General features: G+C 41.1%; 1 protein-coding gene across 8 annotated transcripts in view; it reads right to left on the bottom strand.

Moving 5' to 3' along the window:
• Positions 1-7,373: 7,373 nt before the first annotated feature.
• Positions 7,374-18,552, bottom strand: part of Papola (poly(A) polymerase alpha) — a 53,027-nt gene continuing 41,848 nt past the window's right edge. For 2 of the 8 annotated variants that reach the window (XM_006971703.4, XM_076551335.1), the window contains exons 18-22: positions 18,422-18,522; positions 17,393-17,613; positions 13,233-13,295; positions 11,633-11,707; positions 7,374-9,546 (exon numbers count right to left, since the gene is read on the bottom strand). In XM_006971703.4, coding sequence (XP_006971765.1) covers positions 9,451-9,546; positions 11,633-11,707; positions 13,233-13,295; positions 17,393-17,613; positions 18,422-18,522 — 556 coding nt within the window. In that variant the 3' untranslated portion in view covers positions 7,374-9,450. The remainder of the gene's footprint in view (positions 9,547-11,632; positions 11,708-13,232; positions 13,296-17,392; positions 17,614-18,421; positions 18,523-18,552) is intronic. The other 6 variants (XM_006971704.4, XM_076551336.1, XM_016005913.3 and 3 more) reach the window with 3 other exon arrangements.

The raw sequence follows: 18,552 nt of genomic DNA, 5'->3' as shown, positions 1-18,552 counted from the left end.
TCTGGGGCTTGGAAACGGACATCCTTTCTCTGACAATGGCTCTAATATGGGTCATCTGTTAAGCTCCATTCAAGAGTGGCTCTGTTGGCACTTTTCTCTCATGTCCCAAACCTGTCACAGATAAAGGAGTCTCCTATGCAAGTCAGTTCTCACACATGAAACCAGGCACCCTGGCCACAGCGCCACTGGCATTTCAGGCCTTGCATGCAACAAAGCCTACACATCTTCTCCTTTATGAGTGCCCACCTTTCCACAGGCCTTCGTGACCTATGCCCTACACACCACAGTGGGGGGCTCCTCCTTGACTGTCCCCCTGGAGTAGCTAGCTATGCAGCAGGTTGGAAGACAGTGTACCATTCACACCTGAGGCCCTGGGCTCACTCTAGCAACACTAAACATGCATGCACCACCATGTGCCCAGTCAGTCAGCTCTGCTGGGGTTACAAAACTGCTTCAAAAGCCAACCTGAAAAGCCTGCCTGAAGAAAGGCTCTGCTGCCATGGAACCAACTAGGCCTCAGAACTTACCCTCTATATGCTATGGCTGCCAAAGCCTCCTAGGCCAAGCCTCAAGACCTTCCATTTTACCTTTCCTAGCAGGAGTGAGTCAAGACAGCAAACAGCAGCAGGAAGGCTCTACTTCAGTCAGTCAGACAGCTAATTACCACCAGATAAAATGACTGCTGTACACCAGGCTCCTTTCCTATCACCCTCCCACAGTGGACTCCCTGATTATCCTCAAGCCTGAAAATGCCTGAAAGTCAGCCATAGTGGTGCACACCTTTAATCCCAGAACTCAGCAAGCAGAGGGAAGAGGATCTCCATGAGTTTGAGGCCAGCCTAGTCCACACAGAGTTCCAGGACAGCTAGGGCTACATGGAGCAACTGTCTCAAAACACAAAAATCCAAACAAAGGCCGGCATGAGCTCACCCCACCCTCACCTACAAACTCTCCACTTCCATCACAAGCACTAGCCACTCCAGGGCTGGCACTAAGATGGAGGTTTGTGCTCACTCCTTCCAGACTCCTGGACAAACACAAGGACTGCATAGTACTGTATGCCTACAAGCACAGCATTCCAAAGGCTGAGTTAGGATCATGAAGAATGATAAGCCAGTCAGGGTTATATTATCAAGACTGTCTTCAACAAGAAAGACAAAACAAAAAACAAAAAAACAGGAGTTCCAGGTCAGCCAAGGCTGCATACAGAAATCCTGTCTGGAAAAAACCCAAACAAGCAAGCAAAAAACAAAACCAAAAAAAGAGCCAACCAATGACAGACCTGAGGAGAAAAGTCTCCCATTTCTCCCATTAGAGATGGGTCAGAACTTCCTTTTGAAGGTGACTGCTAGAACATAGAAATCTTGGCTCAACCTGAAACATCAAATATTGCCCAGAGATGGCAATTACAAAATATGGATGCCTCCCAGAGTCAACATTTGAGCCAAAGCTGCCATGGGCAGCTAAGTACAACCTTACCACTCAGACTTGAGAAGAATCACAGAGTTTCACAAAAGGAAATTACGCAGAGAGTTACACATTGGGGAGGTGACCAGGAATCAAAAGGAGAGCTTCATATATGCTATTCAAGTACTGAAAAGGCTTTGTTACTGAACTTAAAAATTATTTTTGCAGACCACGAGTTTCAGGAGAGTTTTGGTTAGTGACATCTCAAAAAGAAAAAGATTTTTTTTAAATTATTTATTTATTTATTTTTGAGATAGGGTTTCTCTGTGTAGCTTTGGATCCTCTCCTGGCTTTACAGACCAGGCTGGCCTTGAGATCCACCTACCTCGGCCACCACCGCCCAACTGAAAAAGGAATTTTTACTCAGAAACTAAAATGTTCACATGTGGGTCATATAACAATACAAAAGCCACAATGATTTTTAAAAGTCCCCTTAAGGAAAAATCCAGTAAAATGTTACATGCAACAAAACCTAAGCCAAAAGCATGTACACAGGACCATTTTAAAAACTGTAGCCTGCTGGGCGGTGGTGGCGCACGCCTTTAATCCCAGCACTCTGGAGGCAGAGCCAGGCGAATCTTTGTGAGTTTGAGGCCAGCCTGGTCTACAGAATGAGATCCAGGAAAGGCACAAAGCTACACAGATAAACCCCGTCTCAAAAAAACAAACAACAACAACAACAAAACAAAACAAAACTGTAGCCCAGGCATGGTGTCACACACATTTACTCCAGCACTTGGAGGACAGAGGCAGGAGGAGCACCTATGAGTTAAGGCCAGCTTGGTCTATACCAGGAGTTCCAGGCTAGCTACAATTAAGATCCTGAATCAAAAAAAAAAAAAAAAAGGCTGCAGGAACTAACTGTACCACTAAAGTCTTAATATTAAAAGAGCCAAAAATTATGCACAGTAGTATATGTAGTATGTATTGTGATGCAGAATACCAAGTTTGAGGCAACGGGCTACTGGATACTGGACTCAAGGCAAACAAAAGAAAAAGAAAAGCCCACACGAGCCAAAATTCTACTTGCTAAAACCTTTCTGCAGACGGACTGAACGCCAGCAGCCTAAACTCCCCAGCAGCATGGGAATTGAGTCACACTGGTACTGATATGACATTCAACACCCATGCTCAGCCAGTGAGTCCTCATCAGGACTTAAAGGACGCAGTCTAGGGGGAAAAAAAAAGCAGACTTTCTAGAATAAAAACTACAGTTTTCAGAATAAAACACAGTATTTACTAAGTCAAGTCAAGGTGAATTATGAGTACTCATAAGAAACGACAATTATTTTGCAGTGGAAGGGGTCACAATGCTTATCGGTCGTTCTGAACATCTCATGAACCTGAGACTAAAAAATGAGAAGGCAGGAAAAATCCAAAGGAAACAAACGCAGGAGCCTAATAGTGCAGTAAAAGCTCCAACAGTCTTGGCACCGTGTCCAGGCACGGTCGGTTCTCTGCTGGGGGCGGCATTCTTGGCTGTGAAGGCAGATCATGCCCTCTGTCACTCATGGGGAGCAGTTCTGCCCAACTGTCTCTTTTCGACAACTTTATCATCAATCTCTTTATTAACAGCTCCACTGCAGTCAGAAAACGCAAACAAGGACCGATTCTCATGCCAGATTTCTGGAAATCACACAGCACCAGGAACTACACAGTGTGAAAGTTTGTGAAGAGGGTGCTGTGCCAAGAGAGACAGTATCTACAAGACAAACACAAAGTCAGGACATCTACCTCATAACGTCAAGATATACAGACTAGCTTGCTTATGTCTAAAATCCTAAATGAACCCCAAATATCCGTATCAAGTATGGAGACAGAGGGGCGCAGTGGCCAAGAACCACCCAGAAGCCCAGACACACCTTTACCATTTCATTTCCAAATGTCCTTGAATCAAAACTAAGTTCCCCTCCCAAGACCCCTCAATCTAAAGTGTCTTAGGACTATGTGACACCACTATGGAGCACACAAGACTGAGATGAATGTCTGCAAGAATCCTAAGAGCCCCCACCATGTGAGAATGTCTGAATTATTCACGCTACTTAGTTTCAGTATGAAATCTGTTAGATCAAAAGTAACTTATCTTATAAATTAATTAAGAGAAATGCTTCTAAGAGGCTTGTAAAGTATTTTAAGAGATACACACATATAAATAAATATATAAAAATCAGGTCACATCCACAAGTATTTAATTGACAAATCTATCCCTGCCGTGTCTTAAAATGGAGCACACACTCTGAAAAGTGCCAAATATCAAGAGCTGCCCCTTGGCCTAGCAGGTCCATGCCGACTACAACCAGTTCCAAACTAAGACCTACCTATCTACCATAAAGGTTAGGTTTATTGGTAATACTTTCTCTCAGTGACTCCCGATACCCTCACAAGAGGTTTTTATGATTCTGTTGCTATTTTACTACTGGATCCACCTTATTCTGAGATCATGCCATTTGTTTGTGTGTTTTAATGTTGCCTGCCTGTGACCAGTGGAGACTTAGAAGACCAGAGGAGACTAGAAGACTAAAGTGATACCGGAGAGCCTGAGCCCAGGCAAAACCGTTTTCTTCCTTTCGGACAGCAAAGTAAAATACAAACTGGCACATCTTTTGAGCTTTGCCTCATCCATTCTGGGACCTAATAAGCAATTTCACAAAGTCATTCTCACCACTTAAAAATAAAAATACAGAGACTCTAAAGTAGGTGACAGAGCAAAACAGCCAAGTTAAAAGTATACTTTCAGACACATTGCTGTTTTGGACATATCTAACTACATTTCCCACCCTACTAAGTCAGGAGTGGACAAAATGGCTTAGGAAGTAATGGTAACTGCCATGCAAGCCAGATTACTTGTTTACTCCCTGGAGCTCCTGGGGAAAGAGACAAGAGCAGCAGCAGAAGTGCCTCCTCAACACTCTTCTGACCTCTACAGGTGCTGGGTCCCATCCATCTGCACTCACAAATATGTATCATACACACATAAGATGACGTGTATTAACCAATAAAGCCACGGTGAAGACTGACAAGTCAGTTGGGTATGGTGACACATGCCAGCAACCCTAGCACTCAGCAGGCTAGGCTGAGGCAACTTGAGGCCAACCATGTCTACAGAGAGGACAAATACCCCAAGTCATAAACCAAGTGAGTGCACCACCCTAATTACATCAGACAAATGACTATGTGAGCCAGCTGTGGTGGTGCGCCATGGCCCCAGCACTCAGGGGGCTAAGGCCGGAGAATCAATGCTGGCTACTACAGCCACTGCAGGCATGCACTCACCAAATGAAAACAGGGTAATACAAGGAGAGGAGAGCTGCAATCCTGACATACAGACCAGTTTCCGGAGTCCGAACTCCAACACAGCTGCAACCCTTTCCGAAAAGGCCAGGCCTCACCCTACACCTGCTATGTTGCAAACCTCAAGGGTTCCTCCATCGTTCTTTCCAGCTGCTACCATACCGTGCCATACAGACTGAAGGCGGCCCAGAAGTGTGGGGCTACACATCGGCTAAGTACTGCAGGAACCCAGGAAGCCGGGGGATGCTGGAGGCAAGCATCCCCACAGGACCAACTCAGACAAACACCATCCAAGTGACTCTGGGAGAGCCCGTCCGAGGCATTACCACTTAACAAGGAACCAAAGCTCCTGCCCAACTGCCAACCTGGATACACTGCACACTGGTCAGTGAGCAGACACAGGTCACCACTGCAATCAAGACTGGGCTGCTACAAAGTTCTGGGGAGGGGAAAGCTCCCTCAGCAGCCTGTCATCATGAAGGCCAAATTCTTCAGCAGAGGAGCTGAAGAGAAGATTAGGAGGTGTTGGAGGTACCTGTGTCCTGGTGGCTTCACGGAAGTTCAATAAATGCTGACATAACCCAAACAAGAAAACAAATAAATAAAAAGCACCTAGGACTGAGACAAGGACAAAGAAAGTGTGCTTTAATTCCTTTCAGCAAACAGTGACATCTGATCAGCAACTAGGGTATTAGCAGAACAGGAGACTTAAGCGTATCTCCAAGGAAGAAAAACACAGTAAGACCAAAGTGACTCCCCAAGTGAGTCACTTCTAGAAGAAAAAAAAAAAAAAAAAAAAAAGACACACCATCACTCACTTGGAGCCAGTCAAGTTCTATGAACTCTAACAAGGTGTTTTTTTTAAAGCACGAAGGTTTAAGATTGCACACACATCCTGTTGTTAGTCTCCATGGCTGTTAGCCACATACAATGGTGCTGTCTGCACCTTCTTTCAAGATCACAGTGTTGTGGGGTACAGCTCGGAAGTGCTCACCTGCCATATGAACACCCAGGTTCTGTCCCCAACCCAACAAATAAAAGAGTAAATCAAATTAATATATACAGTGTGCCCAACAACGTAAGAATCCTTTACCTTTCTCTTTCCTACCATTAAACTTAGGGAGGAAAATTTGGCAACAATTTTTAGATTGGTAAAGGGGAGGGGGAACTGGTTCTACAAACACAGGAAATATCACACAGAATTAGACCACTTGTTTCTACACACCTGAAGGCCAGGTTTACCATGGAACAAGACAGTATCTCATTTCCCGAGCTCAGGCATGAGTCAAGACAGCATCTATTTGTGGTTTTGGTTTGAAGAAAGCTAACAGAAGTGGGAACTAAAAAATAAAACATAACAATTCAAGCCAAAAGGCAACTTATTTTCATTGTACTATTCATTTTTATTAGAATTAAAATAGGCAAGAGATCCAAATGTGTGTGCAATGCCTTTAGAAAACAATTCACCGTTCTGTTCAAATGCACGCAAGCACACTAGGGTCGCACGGTTCAGCCTACAGTGTGTGCAATAGTGATTGGTCCTTTCATATGTCAGTTACTACTTGGAGGTGCTCATCATTTGCTGCCACCTTGGATGCAGCCAGAATTAACATTATGCAGAGTTTAAAATATTTTCTGTGTAGAGAAAAAAACAGAGGGACTAATTAGAAAATATAAAAGTTTTATTCCAGAATTTACCCGAGCCACAAAACATTTTCAATTATCATTTGATTAATTGAACAAGATGCAGGAAATGCTTATGGACCTCACAGGTGACAAAACTCAGAGAGTTGGGTCCAGTCCGTGGCTAGTTGTCTACCAGGGTAGGAGCAAGGCAAGCTCAATTCTGTGGCGATGGAGTCCCAAAAATTTTTACCACATTTTCACTTTTGCTGAATAAGTCCCAAACTTACATTGTGTCAATAAGAAGCACCCCCTGAAATCATATAGTTAAGGAAGCTTCTAAGAATTTGGAGTTTTAGAGATGGGATGAATGTACACAGCTGCTAACCGTTTGGAAAATGGCTTTTATATAGTCTCTCTACTAAGACACTAAGATAATCCTATCTCTAAAAGTTAGTTATCACAAACCCAAAGGATAGTCCACTTCTATTCCATACAATGTGAGGGTTTAAAGAAACGCCAGAATTTGATTCAGTTAAAATAAACAAGATTCAAGCTGACTGTAGAATACAATTAGAAATGTACTGAAAAGCAACAGTGCCATCTGCTGACGCAGAGGGAAATGCAAACTGCTTTGAAAGCTAGCCCTGTGAAAGAGCCTGGAGTGCACAGGCCATAGGCACCAATACACTGGATATCTACAGTATGCAGTCCAGGCAGAGCACTACCGCAGAGCGTGGATTGCTCAAAGTGAATTGGTGGTAGCTATACTCACGCTTCCCTCCCCAACGATCAATCATGTGAAAGGCAAACACCTGCCACCATGGGAGATGAGTTAGTAGAGGTCTGCAAATCTAAAACCAATCTGCCAAACATAAGCACACTAAATTCCAAATCTTCACTTAGAGCCCAACTGCATAGTTATAAGTAAACCAATTATATCACAGGAGGGAGAGGGAGACACAGTCAAAAGAAATCAGCCAACTGTGGGATTGTGCTGTTTTTTTTTTTTATTGTGTTTTCAATGGAGAAATACATCATCTGTTTACAAAATAGCTCTTGAAAAATACAAGGAGTACAGATACTATAAAACAAAGCAAACTCCAGTCATGAGACACTACTTACATCATGCGAAAGCAACAGTCTGATCTCCAGGTTATGAAAACTAGAATTAAAAAGTCACTACACAGAAAAGATCCACATCTCCAGCCTGGCGAAACTTGGATGCAGTTACATGGAACGTTTATTAAATAAACCAAATTTTTCCCCAATGTGTAAACAAAATGACAAGACTAAATCTGTGCCTGGTGATGTCACTCTAACTCTGAAGCTACACACACGGACACCGTTACATGTCACCTGTTAGCGGACCGTCGTCTTTACTCAGTGGTGGGAGGAGGAAGGGAAGGAGGCGCAGAGCAAGGGTGGAGAGTAGAAAGACTGTCTATAAACAATGTAAGTGCTACAAAGAAAGCCTTCATTAATGCATAGCTTAGGGAAGCCTATACTCCACTTCAGAAATTCATTTAGAAGGACAGGGAAGAGTTTTAAGTAACTGCAGTTGAACATGAAAATGCACGAATGTGTGATAGAATGCAGCGAAATAGAGGATCAAAAACCATGCTCACACAAAGATCTGCTGCTACAGGTTTGCTTTATCCAGATTAAGAAAGAGTAAGTTTATCAAAATCTGGCATCCCTCAGACGTCACAAAGATGGACGAGAATTCTGCTACTTAATTATGAGAAATTATTGTCTTTAAAGGAGGTTTCTAATTTTTTGATAGAACAAAAAAAAAATTCAAAAGTGGAGAGCCGACTAAATGTCAGGTGCTTGCTAGAAATGATTTTTAAAATATTTCTGTATGTAAAATTCACTGACAAATTTTGATAAACTGGTTAAAAATAAAAATTAGTTTAAAAATCTGGAAGAAAATGCCTTTTTGCCCACTTTTTAAAATTGAAAACCAATTTGTCTAAGACAGAGTTCTGTGGAGTGTACAAAAATCCTCTTAAAGATCAAATGGCAATCCTTGGGAGATGCTTCACAGGTATGGCTTTCAGTCATTCTCAAGTTCCAGCCATGGGACCAAAGTTAGTGTTCTGTGCCATGGAGCCACAGGGTCACTGGTTTCACGTCATGGCTTAGGAAAATACTGGCATTCTGGTTTCTGTGTAATAAGCCTTACCTTGTGCATACAAGCAAAAGGGAAAAAAGAATGGCAAAAAGGGGGAAGAGGGAGAGCTTCTGTTGTTCTGAAGATAATAGACTGAAGGCAAAAGAACAGAGAGCTTCAGAAAGCTCAAGGACCACACTGTTGGCTGACTGCTGATTTGTATGCACTATAAAACAACTCTATAAATAAAAGGAATATATATTTCTTAATTATAACCCCATCAAAACCAAGTATCTCCTAATTCTTCTTTCCGTGTCCAAAGTATACCCTAGCATTGACAATTTACCCTAAGGGTCACAGCTGCCTCTTAAGGACAGAACTAGGTGTCCTCTTGTCCTCTGAGGCAGAGCAGTACACCGCAGCACAAGGTATCCAATTTAAAGACTAATTGTAAAGAAAATTCTTTGGGAAAAAAAAATTGAAAATCCATTAAGCTGAAAAATCTAAAATTAGTTCTACGTTCTAATAAAAAATACATAAAAGTGCATCATCAGAATACGGAATTCTTATGCCAGTTTGTATTGCAATTTTTCCAAACAATGCATCACACATAAACCCAATCCGGATGTCAATTATGGATACAAACATAGCTTGAGGGTTTTGTTTTGTTTTTTTCCTTCTTAAAGGCAGTAATTTTTCTGAAATAGTTAATGCAACTGTTGCTAACACAATAATAATAGTACTCCTGGCTTCGCATACTAACCTGGACTTCTGATCAAGTGCTGATGAGCCCAAGTAAGGGAGGTCACCAAAAACCTAAATCCACTGTCAGTCACGTCTAGTCTTGTACCTTCCATTCTCCTTGTTTGTTTTTTTCTTTTCTTTTTTTTTTTTTAGCATCTGAAGACAACAAGTTGAGTTGGCAGATACTGTTTATGGACCCTGAGGTGGTTTTACCGATTCAGTCTCAGTTTTATTGAATTCTTGATAACAGGAATAGGATTTGCAGGGAGAGCAGGGATATCAGAAAGGTCTGTACTGGATGTTTTCTGAGAATGAAAGCAAAGAACACATCATGATTTAAAACATTGAAATTTACAATGGGATGTATTTCCCACTGCTTTATTTTCTAGGAAAAGATGGAGCTTTATCATGAGGCAAGTATTCAAATAAAAAAAAAGATTCTAAATGGTATAACATGTAATACAAATAAACATAACTAGTACAATCACATATATTCCACATTTGCAGAGATTTTCAAAATAGCATGAATACTAACAGTATTTTCACAATATAGCAAAAGCTCTTCTAATAATTTCAAATGCAAATCTCAGAATGCTTCACTAATAATCACCTATAAAATAATTAATGTTAACTGATACTAACAGCTCTAACAAGAAGAGGTGCTAGAGCGCCCTCATGTGGAGGATACACAGAAGCAGCAACAGTTTGCAGTTCTTTTCTGACACTATAAATTATAAAATTAACTGTATACAACTGAATCATTTAATTATGCCAACTTCTAGGGAATTTAAAAAACTGCATTACACAGATTATATCACAAGGCATCTCTAACATTCAAAAATACAGAGATAAATCATAAAATGTTTTATGAAAAGTTTCCAAAGAGATACAGAAGTTGAGAGCATTAGACAATGAGTCTCATGTGCTCCTCAACCAGTGTCAGCAACAGTTAAGTCAAAGTCAATCTAACTTCCTCTGACCTTCAACCCTGGATTTTTCTGAAGCAATGGAGATGCTACCAATTCATCTGTAATTACCTCAAGATGTAGCAATGTTGTGTTTAGACACTACCACTTCCTCAGAAACAAGTCCTTCCATATCATCACAGGATATAAGATGCATTCTTAAAAAGCAGCATAATTGAAGTAGTTTTTTCTTTGACTGATTTATAAATCCGTTCATTTGAATGAAAACTCTACTGATAAAAAAAATACTTTAAAAGGCAACACCAACGGATTGCCATGCTGTGAGGATGTTCTCAGTATGACAAACTGCAAAAACAGGGAGCTGAAAGGTAAATGTGTCCGAGTATCAATACAAGGCACACTTCTCGTGTTATTTTAGTTACCTCTCATATATTTTAGTTGATGAAAGGGTCTAGAAATAAAAATGATCTCAGAAACCGAGCAGAACACTGTGACAGCAGTAGACTGTGGACGTTAACACTCATGAAGAGTATGTTTTCCATGACCACACAAACTCTGAGCCACAGCAGAGCACCATGGGCGGCATCTGGCTCAGGGACACTGCTCAGTTAATCCACTTAGTAGTACTTCAAGAAAACACTGATTTTTGTGCGCGAGTTTGACCTAGATTCTGGTGTTGTTTTGTTTCAGTTTAAAGGGATTCAAGAAAAAAACAACTGTTTCAGAAACAAAATGAAGGTTTGCAAATCAGTGAAGATAAGATCACTGATGTGCATAAGGAAGGATCACAGCAGAACACTAGCACTAATCAATTAGAGTTGTGTGCTGTGCATACTGAATAAATCAGTACTAAAACTAAAATGAGATAGAACACACCTTAAAAATTAAAAGATCAGGGACCCAAAGGCAGATGAGGAGCTCCTAGGCTACATAGTGAGACCTTGACTCAAAACCTAGCCATGCTTACGTCATGAACAAATGAAGTAGAATGAAAACCTCTGGAAGCCTGGCCAATGAGGCCGTAACCATTTTTTGTTCTTTGTTTTCACCGTTAGTCTTTGACCTATAAATAGACAGCCGTATCATCACAAACACGACAGTCAAGGATCTGAAAGACGTGCCATGTAATGGAGTCACTACAGCTGCCTCCTTTTCCTTTTTTGGGGTCTCACTACACAGAGCTCAGGATAGTCTCCGCCCCTGAAGCTTGCCTGGGCCTCCCAGCAGCTGGGATGCCAGTGTATATCACAACTCCAAGCTAGACAGAACATCCTAACAGCTCAGAGTGGCAGCTCCAAATCCAGCGTCTGTCTGCATTTAAACTACAGGAAACCTATTACAGTCTTCAAGCAATTACTTCCCAAACAAAACTTGAACAGTCAAGCATGAACACTCATTTTAAATCAATATACCACTCTAACATCCAAGTCACTAACAAAAGTCTCCTTGCTTTTGCACTTAGTACCTGAGAGGCCAACAAAGAAGCCGAGGCCGGAACAGTTTCTGATTGAATCGCACTTGTCTCCATATCAACTTGTTCCTGGGAGACAAAGGATGGGGAGAGGGGAAGAGAGAATTTAAAAAAAAAAAAATAAGTAAATAAAAAGCAAAGAGTATAAATGGGCTAATAAAGAAGACAAATTAGCGAAAGGAAGGTGGAGAGAGATGTACTTACATTACATCACAGTATGTCATCAAGCCCTGTTATAGGTCATTTCCCCATTTCAGATATAAATTATAAGGTGTGGTCAAACAGCTCATAGTTCCCAAATAGCTCTAACTTGGACATTTTAACAATTACTAATTAAAGGTATGCACAGGCAATTTAGAACTGTTACCCAGACAATAATTAACAGAACATAAACCCAAAGAAAGTTCTTAATTATGTGGGGAGAAAATGTATAATGTTAGTAAATATATTACTCTGAGGCACAAAAATTGCCCCATATCTGTAATTAGAGTAGCCAACTGTCCTTTCCTTCCAGTCTCTCCTACCCTCCTCAATCAATCAATTCCTCGGTTCTGCCATGAGTGCCATCAGTCAACACCTGGTGAACTGTGTCACCTTGTGGCAGCTTCACTCTCATCAAGTAGTGTATAAAACACACATACACACATGTGAAAATACAGACTAAAACATATTTCTAAAATATGAAAACAGGAAACATCACTACTTTCCCTATGAAACTGAATGGAGGAAGTTTGGAACATGTATCAAGTTCTTAAAAATGGATTAAAAAGCATAACTGAATGGCAGGTATTTACAATACCGCAATGCTGCAGTGGGAAGGTGCAGACTTGTTTTTAATGGGAACAACTGCCGATGATAAGCAACTGGTTAGGTAAGGTGTGATTAAAAAAAATTTCCAGTGCAGTCATTCTGCAGATTATATAACATAAATGTACTTTCTTGGTTTGCAAAGTGCATTATAAATAGAAAATAAAAGGCATTGGTACACATGCATACACACAAAGCTTAAAGACAGCAAAAGAATACTTATGAACATATTCTTCATTGAAATTTGGCTAAATAGGGAAAGTTAAGCCTTTGGCAGACATATTTCAACTTCTAAAGATACATCCTTCTTGGTCTTTCAGTTTGAACACAACCAATCTCTTCCTCACTATCTACCTCATTCAAGCCAATGACTGTTGAAAACCATTATTCTCAACAAACCCTGTCAGACCCAAAAGTGGACGTCAAAGTCTCATGGACTGCCTTGAATGACAAGCCATCCAGCAAATAGATCCAAAGGTTTAGCATCTATGAGTGAAAAGCACCCCCGCCCTTCTGGCCCCATGTTCCCCAGCCCACACTCACTGTACTGTCACTAGTAACACAGATCCACACTACTGCCTTACCTTCTCTAAGTTCCTGTCTTACAGACTGCTCTACTCCATCAGTTTCAGGCATACACTGACATTAAAAAGGAACCAACAGGTCTTTAAAGGCAGTGCTAAGAGAACCCCACACACTCAAGCGAAGAAACAGTGCAACAGCAGCAACAGGCACCTGAATTCACCGTGTCTGCACTTCTACCCAAGAGTTGGCTAAGTCAGTATACCTTTGTTTCTGTTTTATCATGTCCACTCAAATCAAGACAGTTAGCATCTTCACTTGTTTCATCCTGTTTTTAAAAAAAAAAGCTTTATTCTCCAAAATGAAAAATTTAGATTATATGCCAATTAATGCTTTAATTTATAAAGAATTTTCAAATCTATAAAGATGAAATACTCTTAAAATAGATCACAGAGTCTCTTTTTAAAAGGGCTTTTGAGAGTAAGTAATTTAACTTAGCTTTAATAAGCACCAAGATTTTTAAACATGATAAAAACTGTTTTTTGTCAATCCCCATCACATAAAGTACATTCCCCCAAACCACAAAGCTCATGAAATACTTTTCCTAAGGAAAATATAGTTCCCTGATCAAACAACCCTGAGAATGAGAACAGCAGGATCCCCAGTGAAGGAAGATCATTGTGCCTACTAATTAATATACCAAATGACCAAGAAATTTTATATAGAACCTTCCTTTAACTTTTCCAAGCTTAACTACTCCAGAAACACCTGTGTGCACAGAAACACACACCCTTTCTCAGTAGAGCATCAATATTTGAAAAGAATGCAGGGCCTAAGTAAGGTCCTCCGTGGGTCTTATAAACTATGCTAGCACTCAATTTTCGCAGACTTATTAGACATTTGCACAGGTGCATGTGCATAAGTGTGCACATGGAGGCCAGAGGGCAACCTCAGGTGCAGTTCCTCATGAGCCATCTACCTTGTTTAATGAGGCAGAATCTCCTCAGTGGGACCATCTGCCCCCCAGTACTGGGAAGCCAAGCATGTGCCACCATGCCAGGCTTTTCACATGGTACTGGGTCCTTGCATTTCATAGGCAAGGCTATCTATCTCCTTAGTCCCTAATATTTTAAGAAAAAATTTTAAAAAGCATATAAACACAGGTGACTTATAAATAAAAAAGGAATATAGTAAAAACTAATTTTAATAATGGTCTTGTTTCTTACACACAAGTTGAAAACAATCATTTGCTATTAACTATACAAATACTAAATGTCACTCTTTAGAATTATTATTGATCTCCTTTTGATAAATACACTGCTATGACTGTTATATGTCCTAATCTGTAAACACACATTCAAATACTTAATGACTGAAATCAGATACCTGAATGAAGAAAGGCTGTAAATGAAACAAGGCTGGTCAGTAGTTAATGGCTGAGACTGGGTGACAATAATGTAATGGCACACTTATTACTTTTCTACATATTTAAAATTTTCCATATACAAAAGTTTTAAGGGCTTGGAATACGATGAGTCCATATATGCAAATGGCCAAGTCCAATTCCCAGTACCACATACACAAAAGTTTTTTAAAACTTTTTAAGTATGTATGTGTCTTAATTTAGCCATAAAATATAATAGAACATACTTACCATGTTTACTTTATTAGGATACAATATATACACTAAGTTGAAATGAACCTCACAGCATCTAAATGCCTCCGATATACCTGAATGGACAAAGACAACTAACTATTCCCATTTGAGTTTTTGTGAGATGGCCTCACTATTAAGCCCATGCTGGCCTCCTATTTCTCTCCACTGACTGCTGAAACTACAGCATGTGCCATCATGCCCAATACATCAACAGAAAACAAATGACCCAGGTAAGGAGGGTGATACTGTAATAGACTTACTAATTCAGTATGATGAGATGCCTGGCTAAGTACTTTTAACTAAAATTAGTTTTGTTAAGTGCAAGAGACATTGAGTGTCAAGGGCTTTCACTGGGAAATGCAACCAGCCAACAAAGTGAGCAACATCCTCCTATACTTTTAGAAAGTTCTATGACTATGTTAACAGGTTCTAAGGAGCCAATGAAATTTGATTGAGAAAATTTATAAAGTAAAAAAAACATTTAAGAAAAAAGGAGGAAGCCTGTATTTTAAAGGACATTTAAAAGACACCAAGTAATTTTAACATCTTACCTTTATGTGGCCCCATGTTTAAACAAGAGGATACCTTTCAACAGTGAGACCATCGGGGACATCATAGTATCAAGTAGGCTAATCTGACTTTGCTCATACTCTCTTGTACAGATGTGGTTTTCTGTTTTTATTTGTTTGTTTTTTGAGACAGTGTTTCTCTGTGTAACAGCCCTGGCTATCCTCAAACTCAGAGGATTAAAGGCGTGTCCACCCTGTTCTGCTCCAGATGTGATCTTAAAAATTCTAATATACGATTCCAACAAGTAACAGTTAACACTCAGTGGATTTTGCTCTAAAACAACTCATGCCTGAGAAGAGGCCAGGCATGGAAGATCACGCCTGTAATCTGAGCACTCAGAAGGATGAGGGATATCACAAGTTTGAAGCTAGTTTGGACCACATAGTGAGTTCCTGGCCAACCAGGGCTAGAGTGAGGCCTTACTTTAAAAAGAGAGTAAATTGAAGGCAAAGAGAGTGGCTGAGCTCATTAGAACTGTAGCTATATTGTGAACATAGAGGCACCTAAGGACTGTGTGTTGTGAGTGTTTTGTGTCTTCCAGACCAAATGTAACACTTTTATACCCCGATGGCCTCTCTAGGTCAGTGAGCAAAGATCACAGCAACTACAGAGAGAGTGGCAAGCATGTGGGGGATGCTCCAAGTGGAGATCACACAGAACTCAGACTCTCTCATGAGGGTCAAAAGGTATCTAAATTCTGTCAGGCACAATGACTCACATCTATAACTGCCATATTAAGGAAGGAGAAACAGGAAGATTACCCTAAATTTGAGGCCAGCTTGAAGCACTGGTTTTCAGGGTTTTTTTGTTTTTCAAGACAGGGTTTCTTTGTGTAGCAGCCCTGGCTGACCTGAAACTAGCTCTGTAGACCAGGCTGGCCTCAGACTGAGAGATCCATCTGTCTCTGCCTCTCAAGTACTGGGATTAAAGGTATGTGCTGCCACCACCACCTGGAAGTACTGTTTTTGAGACTGCCTCAAAAGCCAATTTCTAAACCTACCTCCTAGAAGGGCTCTGATGCAGAGTATTAAGAGGTCTTTAATACAGCTACCTAAAACAAACAAATAACAAGACCCAGCACTTAGGAGACTAAGGCAGGAGTCAAATACAAACACTCTAAAAGAATAAGCTACTACAAAGGAGTTAGGGATGTAATTGAGTAGGAGGGCCCCCGCCTAGTATACCTAAGGCCTTTGATTATATCCTAGCACCACATACAAAACAACAAGAACAATAAACCCACCCCACCACAAACACATCAGTTCTCAGAACCTCTTCATTCTAATCAGCAACTTGAGTAACAACACTTAAGTTATTCCATTAATTGTAAATATCTCTATCTAAAACAAAGGCATGTGATTAGGAACATTTTACCAGTACTGATCAAAGTGCAATGGACTCCCAAGAGAAACTTCAGTTCTTTCTTTTATTCTAAGGAAGTTTCTAAATAATAAACTCTAGAGCAGAATTCATCACGAAACTGGTAACTGGAGACTGCTACTCTAGGCAACAGTAACTGTCCTACTAAAGAGTAAAAAACATGAGAGTAACTCTGGAGAGCATAACAAAACTACCATTACTTTAAGACTGATGCTACCCAAGTGCTTGTGTGGCACGCCCACCTCCAGGACCGCAAACCACTCAAGGACTCAAGCAGGTGACACAATGCCCAGTAGTTTCCTAACACTACTTGCATCTCAATGTTGGTTTGACTGGACTGTTAAACACTAATGAGAGGCTTCCTGGAGATTGGTGGCCCTAAACTAATCTGCCTTTGCAACTTGTTCAGTTAGAGTAAACCCTGCAGGACAGGGGCTGCAGCTCAGAAACAGAGTGAACTCTTACGTTCCCTCCGAGGAATGCCTAGTAGTCAGCTAGTGCTCAGTCACCCTCTGCCACCAATTACAATATAAAACTCTATCTGAGATAAAGGCAAAACATTGTCCAAAGAGCCATAAAAAGTCAGTACAAATTAGGCAGTCACTAGAGAATAATAAATTAGAATAGATTGTGTATTTCAGACTACTGCCAGATGTGGCAGCTACCCAGAGTGGGAGAGGTGTGGAGCCCTACTGCAGTGAAGCCCAGCTGCAGCAAAGCCCAACAGATGCCCCAGGGTCTCCCTGAAAGCGGTCCCCACCAGCAGGTGAACCAGGCTGCCATGCCTGTATTTTCGTGTATTATGTATGCACATATACCTCTTCAGTTTTGGTTTTCTTAGGACTTTCTTCTTTATGGGGTGAGGACGTTCTCTTGACTCCTGCTATAGGATTAGGTACTTTTGTTGCTGCATTTCCTGAAGGTCTAGGCGATGGGTTTACTAGACGTGTTGAGGAGACAACTCTGGAGACTGTAGGCTTTGGTGGTGGAGAAATGGCTGGCTGTGTGGCAGTTTGAGGAATGCTTTCGCTCGATGGACCTAAACAGCAAAGATATGAGCACATAAATCATTAAACATCAAGTTACAAAGAAAGCTTGTTCCTCCTAACTCATTGCGTGAATAACTTTAGATAAGCTATTAAAAGCCAAGTACCAAGCACATACCTGTAACCTCACAACACAAGGGGTGGCATCAAGAGGATCATGAAGTTGGAGGTTAGCCTGGGCTAACCTAAAACTTGCCTCAAAAACAAACAAAGGGGGTGGGGCAGAGAGATGGCTCAGAGGTTAAGAACATGCAATGCTGTGGCAGAGGACCAGAGTTTGGTTCCCAGCACCTACATGAAGAGGTTCACAACTATCTGTTAACTCCAATTCCAGGGGATGTGAGGTCTTCGCCTTCTTCAGACCTCTGAGAACACTACACACATAGTGCACATATAGACTGTGGGGCGTTTACCCACCAACCCCACAGCTCCCCAGAGTTTTCTTGAGTGTGAGCAGCAGGAAATATTAGATAGAAGGATTTATTGCGGAGAATATTGCGGAGATAAACAGATAGAAAATAAAGGATAGCCTCGAGAGGGCCTGGAACCTTTTCCAACGGCCCCGACTGTCTCTGCCCCAGGGTTTTTATAGAGACGCCAAGGGGTGGAGCAAAAGACCTCCTCCCCCAGCACAGCCAAGTGCAGACCATCTCAGACACCTGCACTCAGGCCCGTGGTCCTAATCATCCTCTCTATGCAGACCTGCTGAGTAAAGCCATGAGGAACCTGAAAACAGGCTCCCACAATAGACAAACAGGGACACTCACATAACATAAATAAAATTCAAAACCTTTTTCTTACCCCCTGAGCTTTCACTGGAATTTGCTTGTGGCACAGAAACCTCAGAAGCCTGGATGCTGGTCACAGATGCTGCAGTCACAGCTGGAGCAGGACTGTTTCTGCTAAAACAGGAAACAGAAAGGGAAGGAGAG

Source organism: Peromyscus maniculatus, chromosome 14 (genome assembly GCF_049852395.1).
Source record: "Peromyscus maniculatus bairdii isolate BWxNUB_F1_BW_parent chromosome 14, HU_Pman_BW_mat_3.1, whole genome shotgun sequence".
NCBI lineage: Eukaryota > Metazoa > Chordata > Mammalia > Rodentia > Cricetidae > Peromyscus > Peromyscus maniculatus.
The sequence above is the reverse complement of the archived record's forward strand: the minus strand, read 5'-3'. Positions and strand labels throughout refer to the sequence as shown.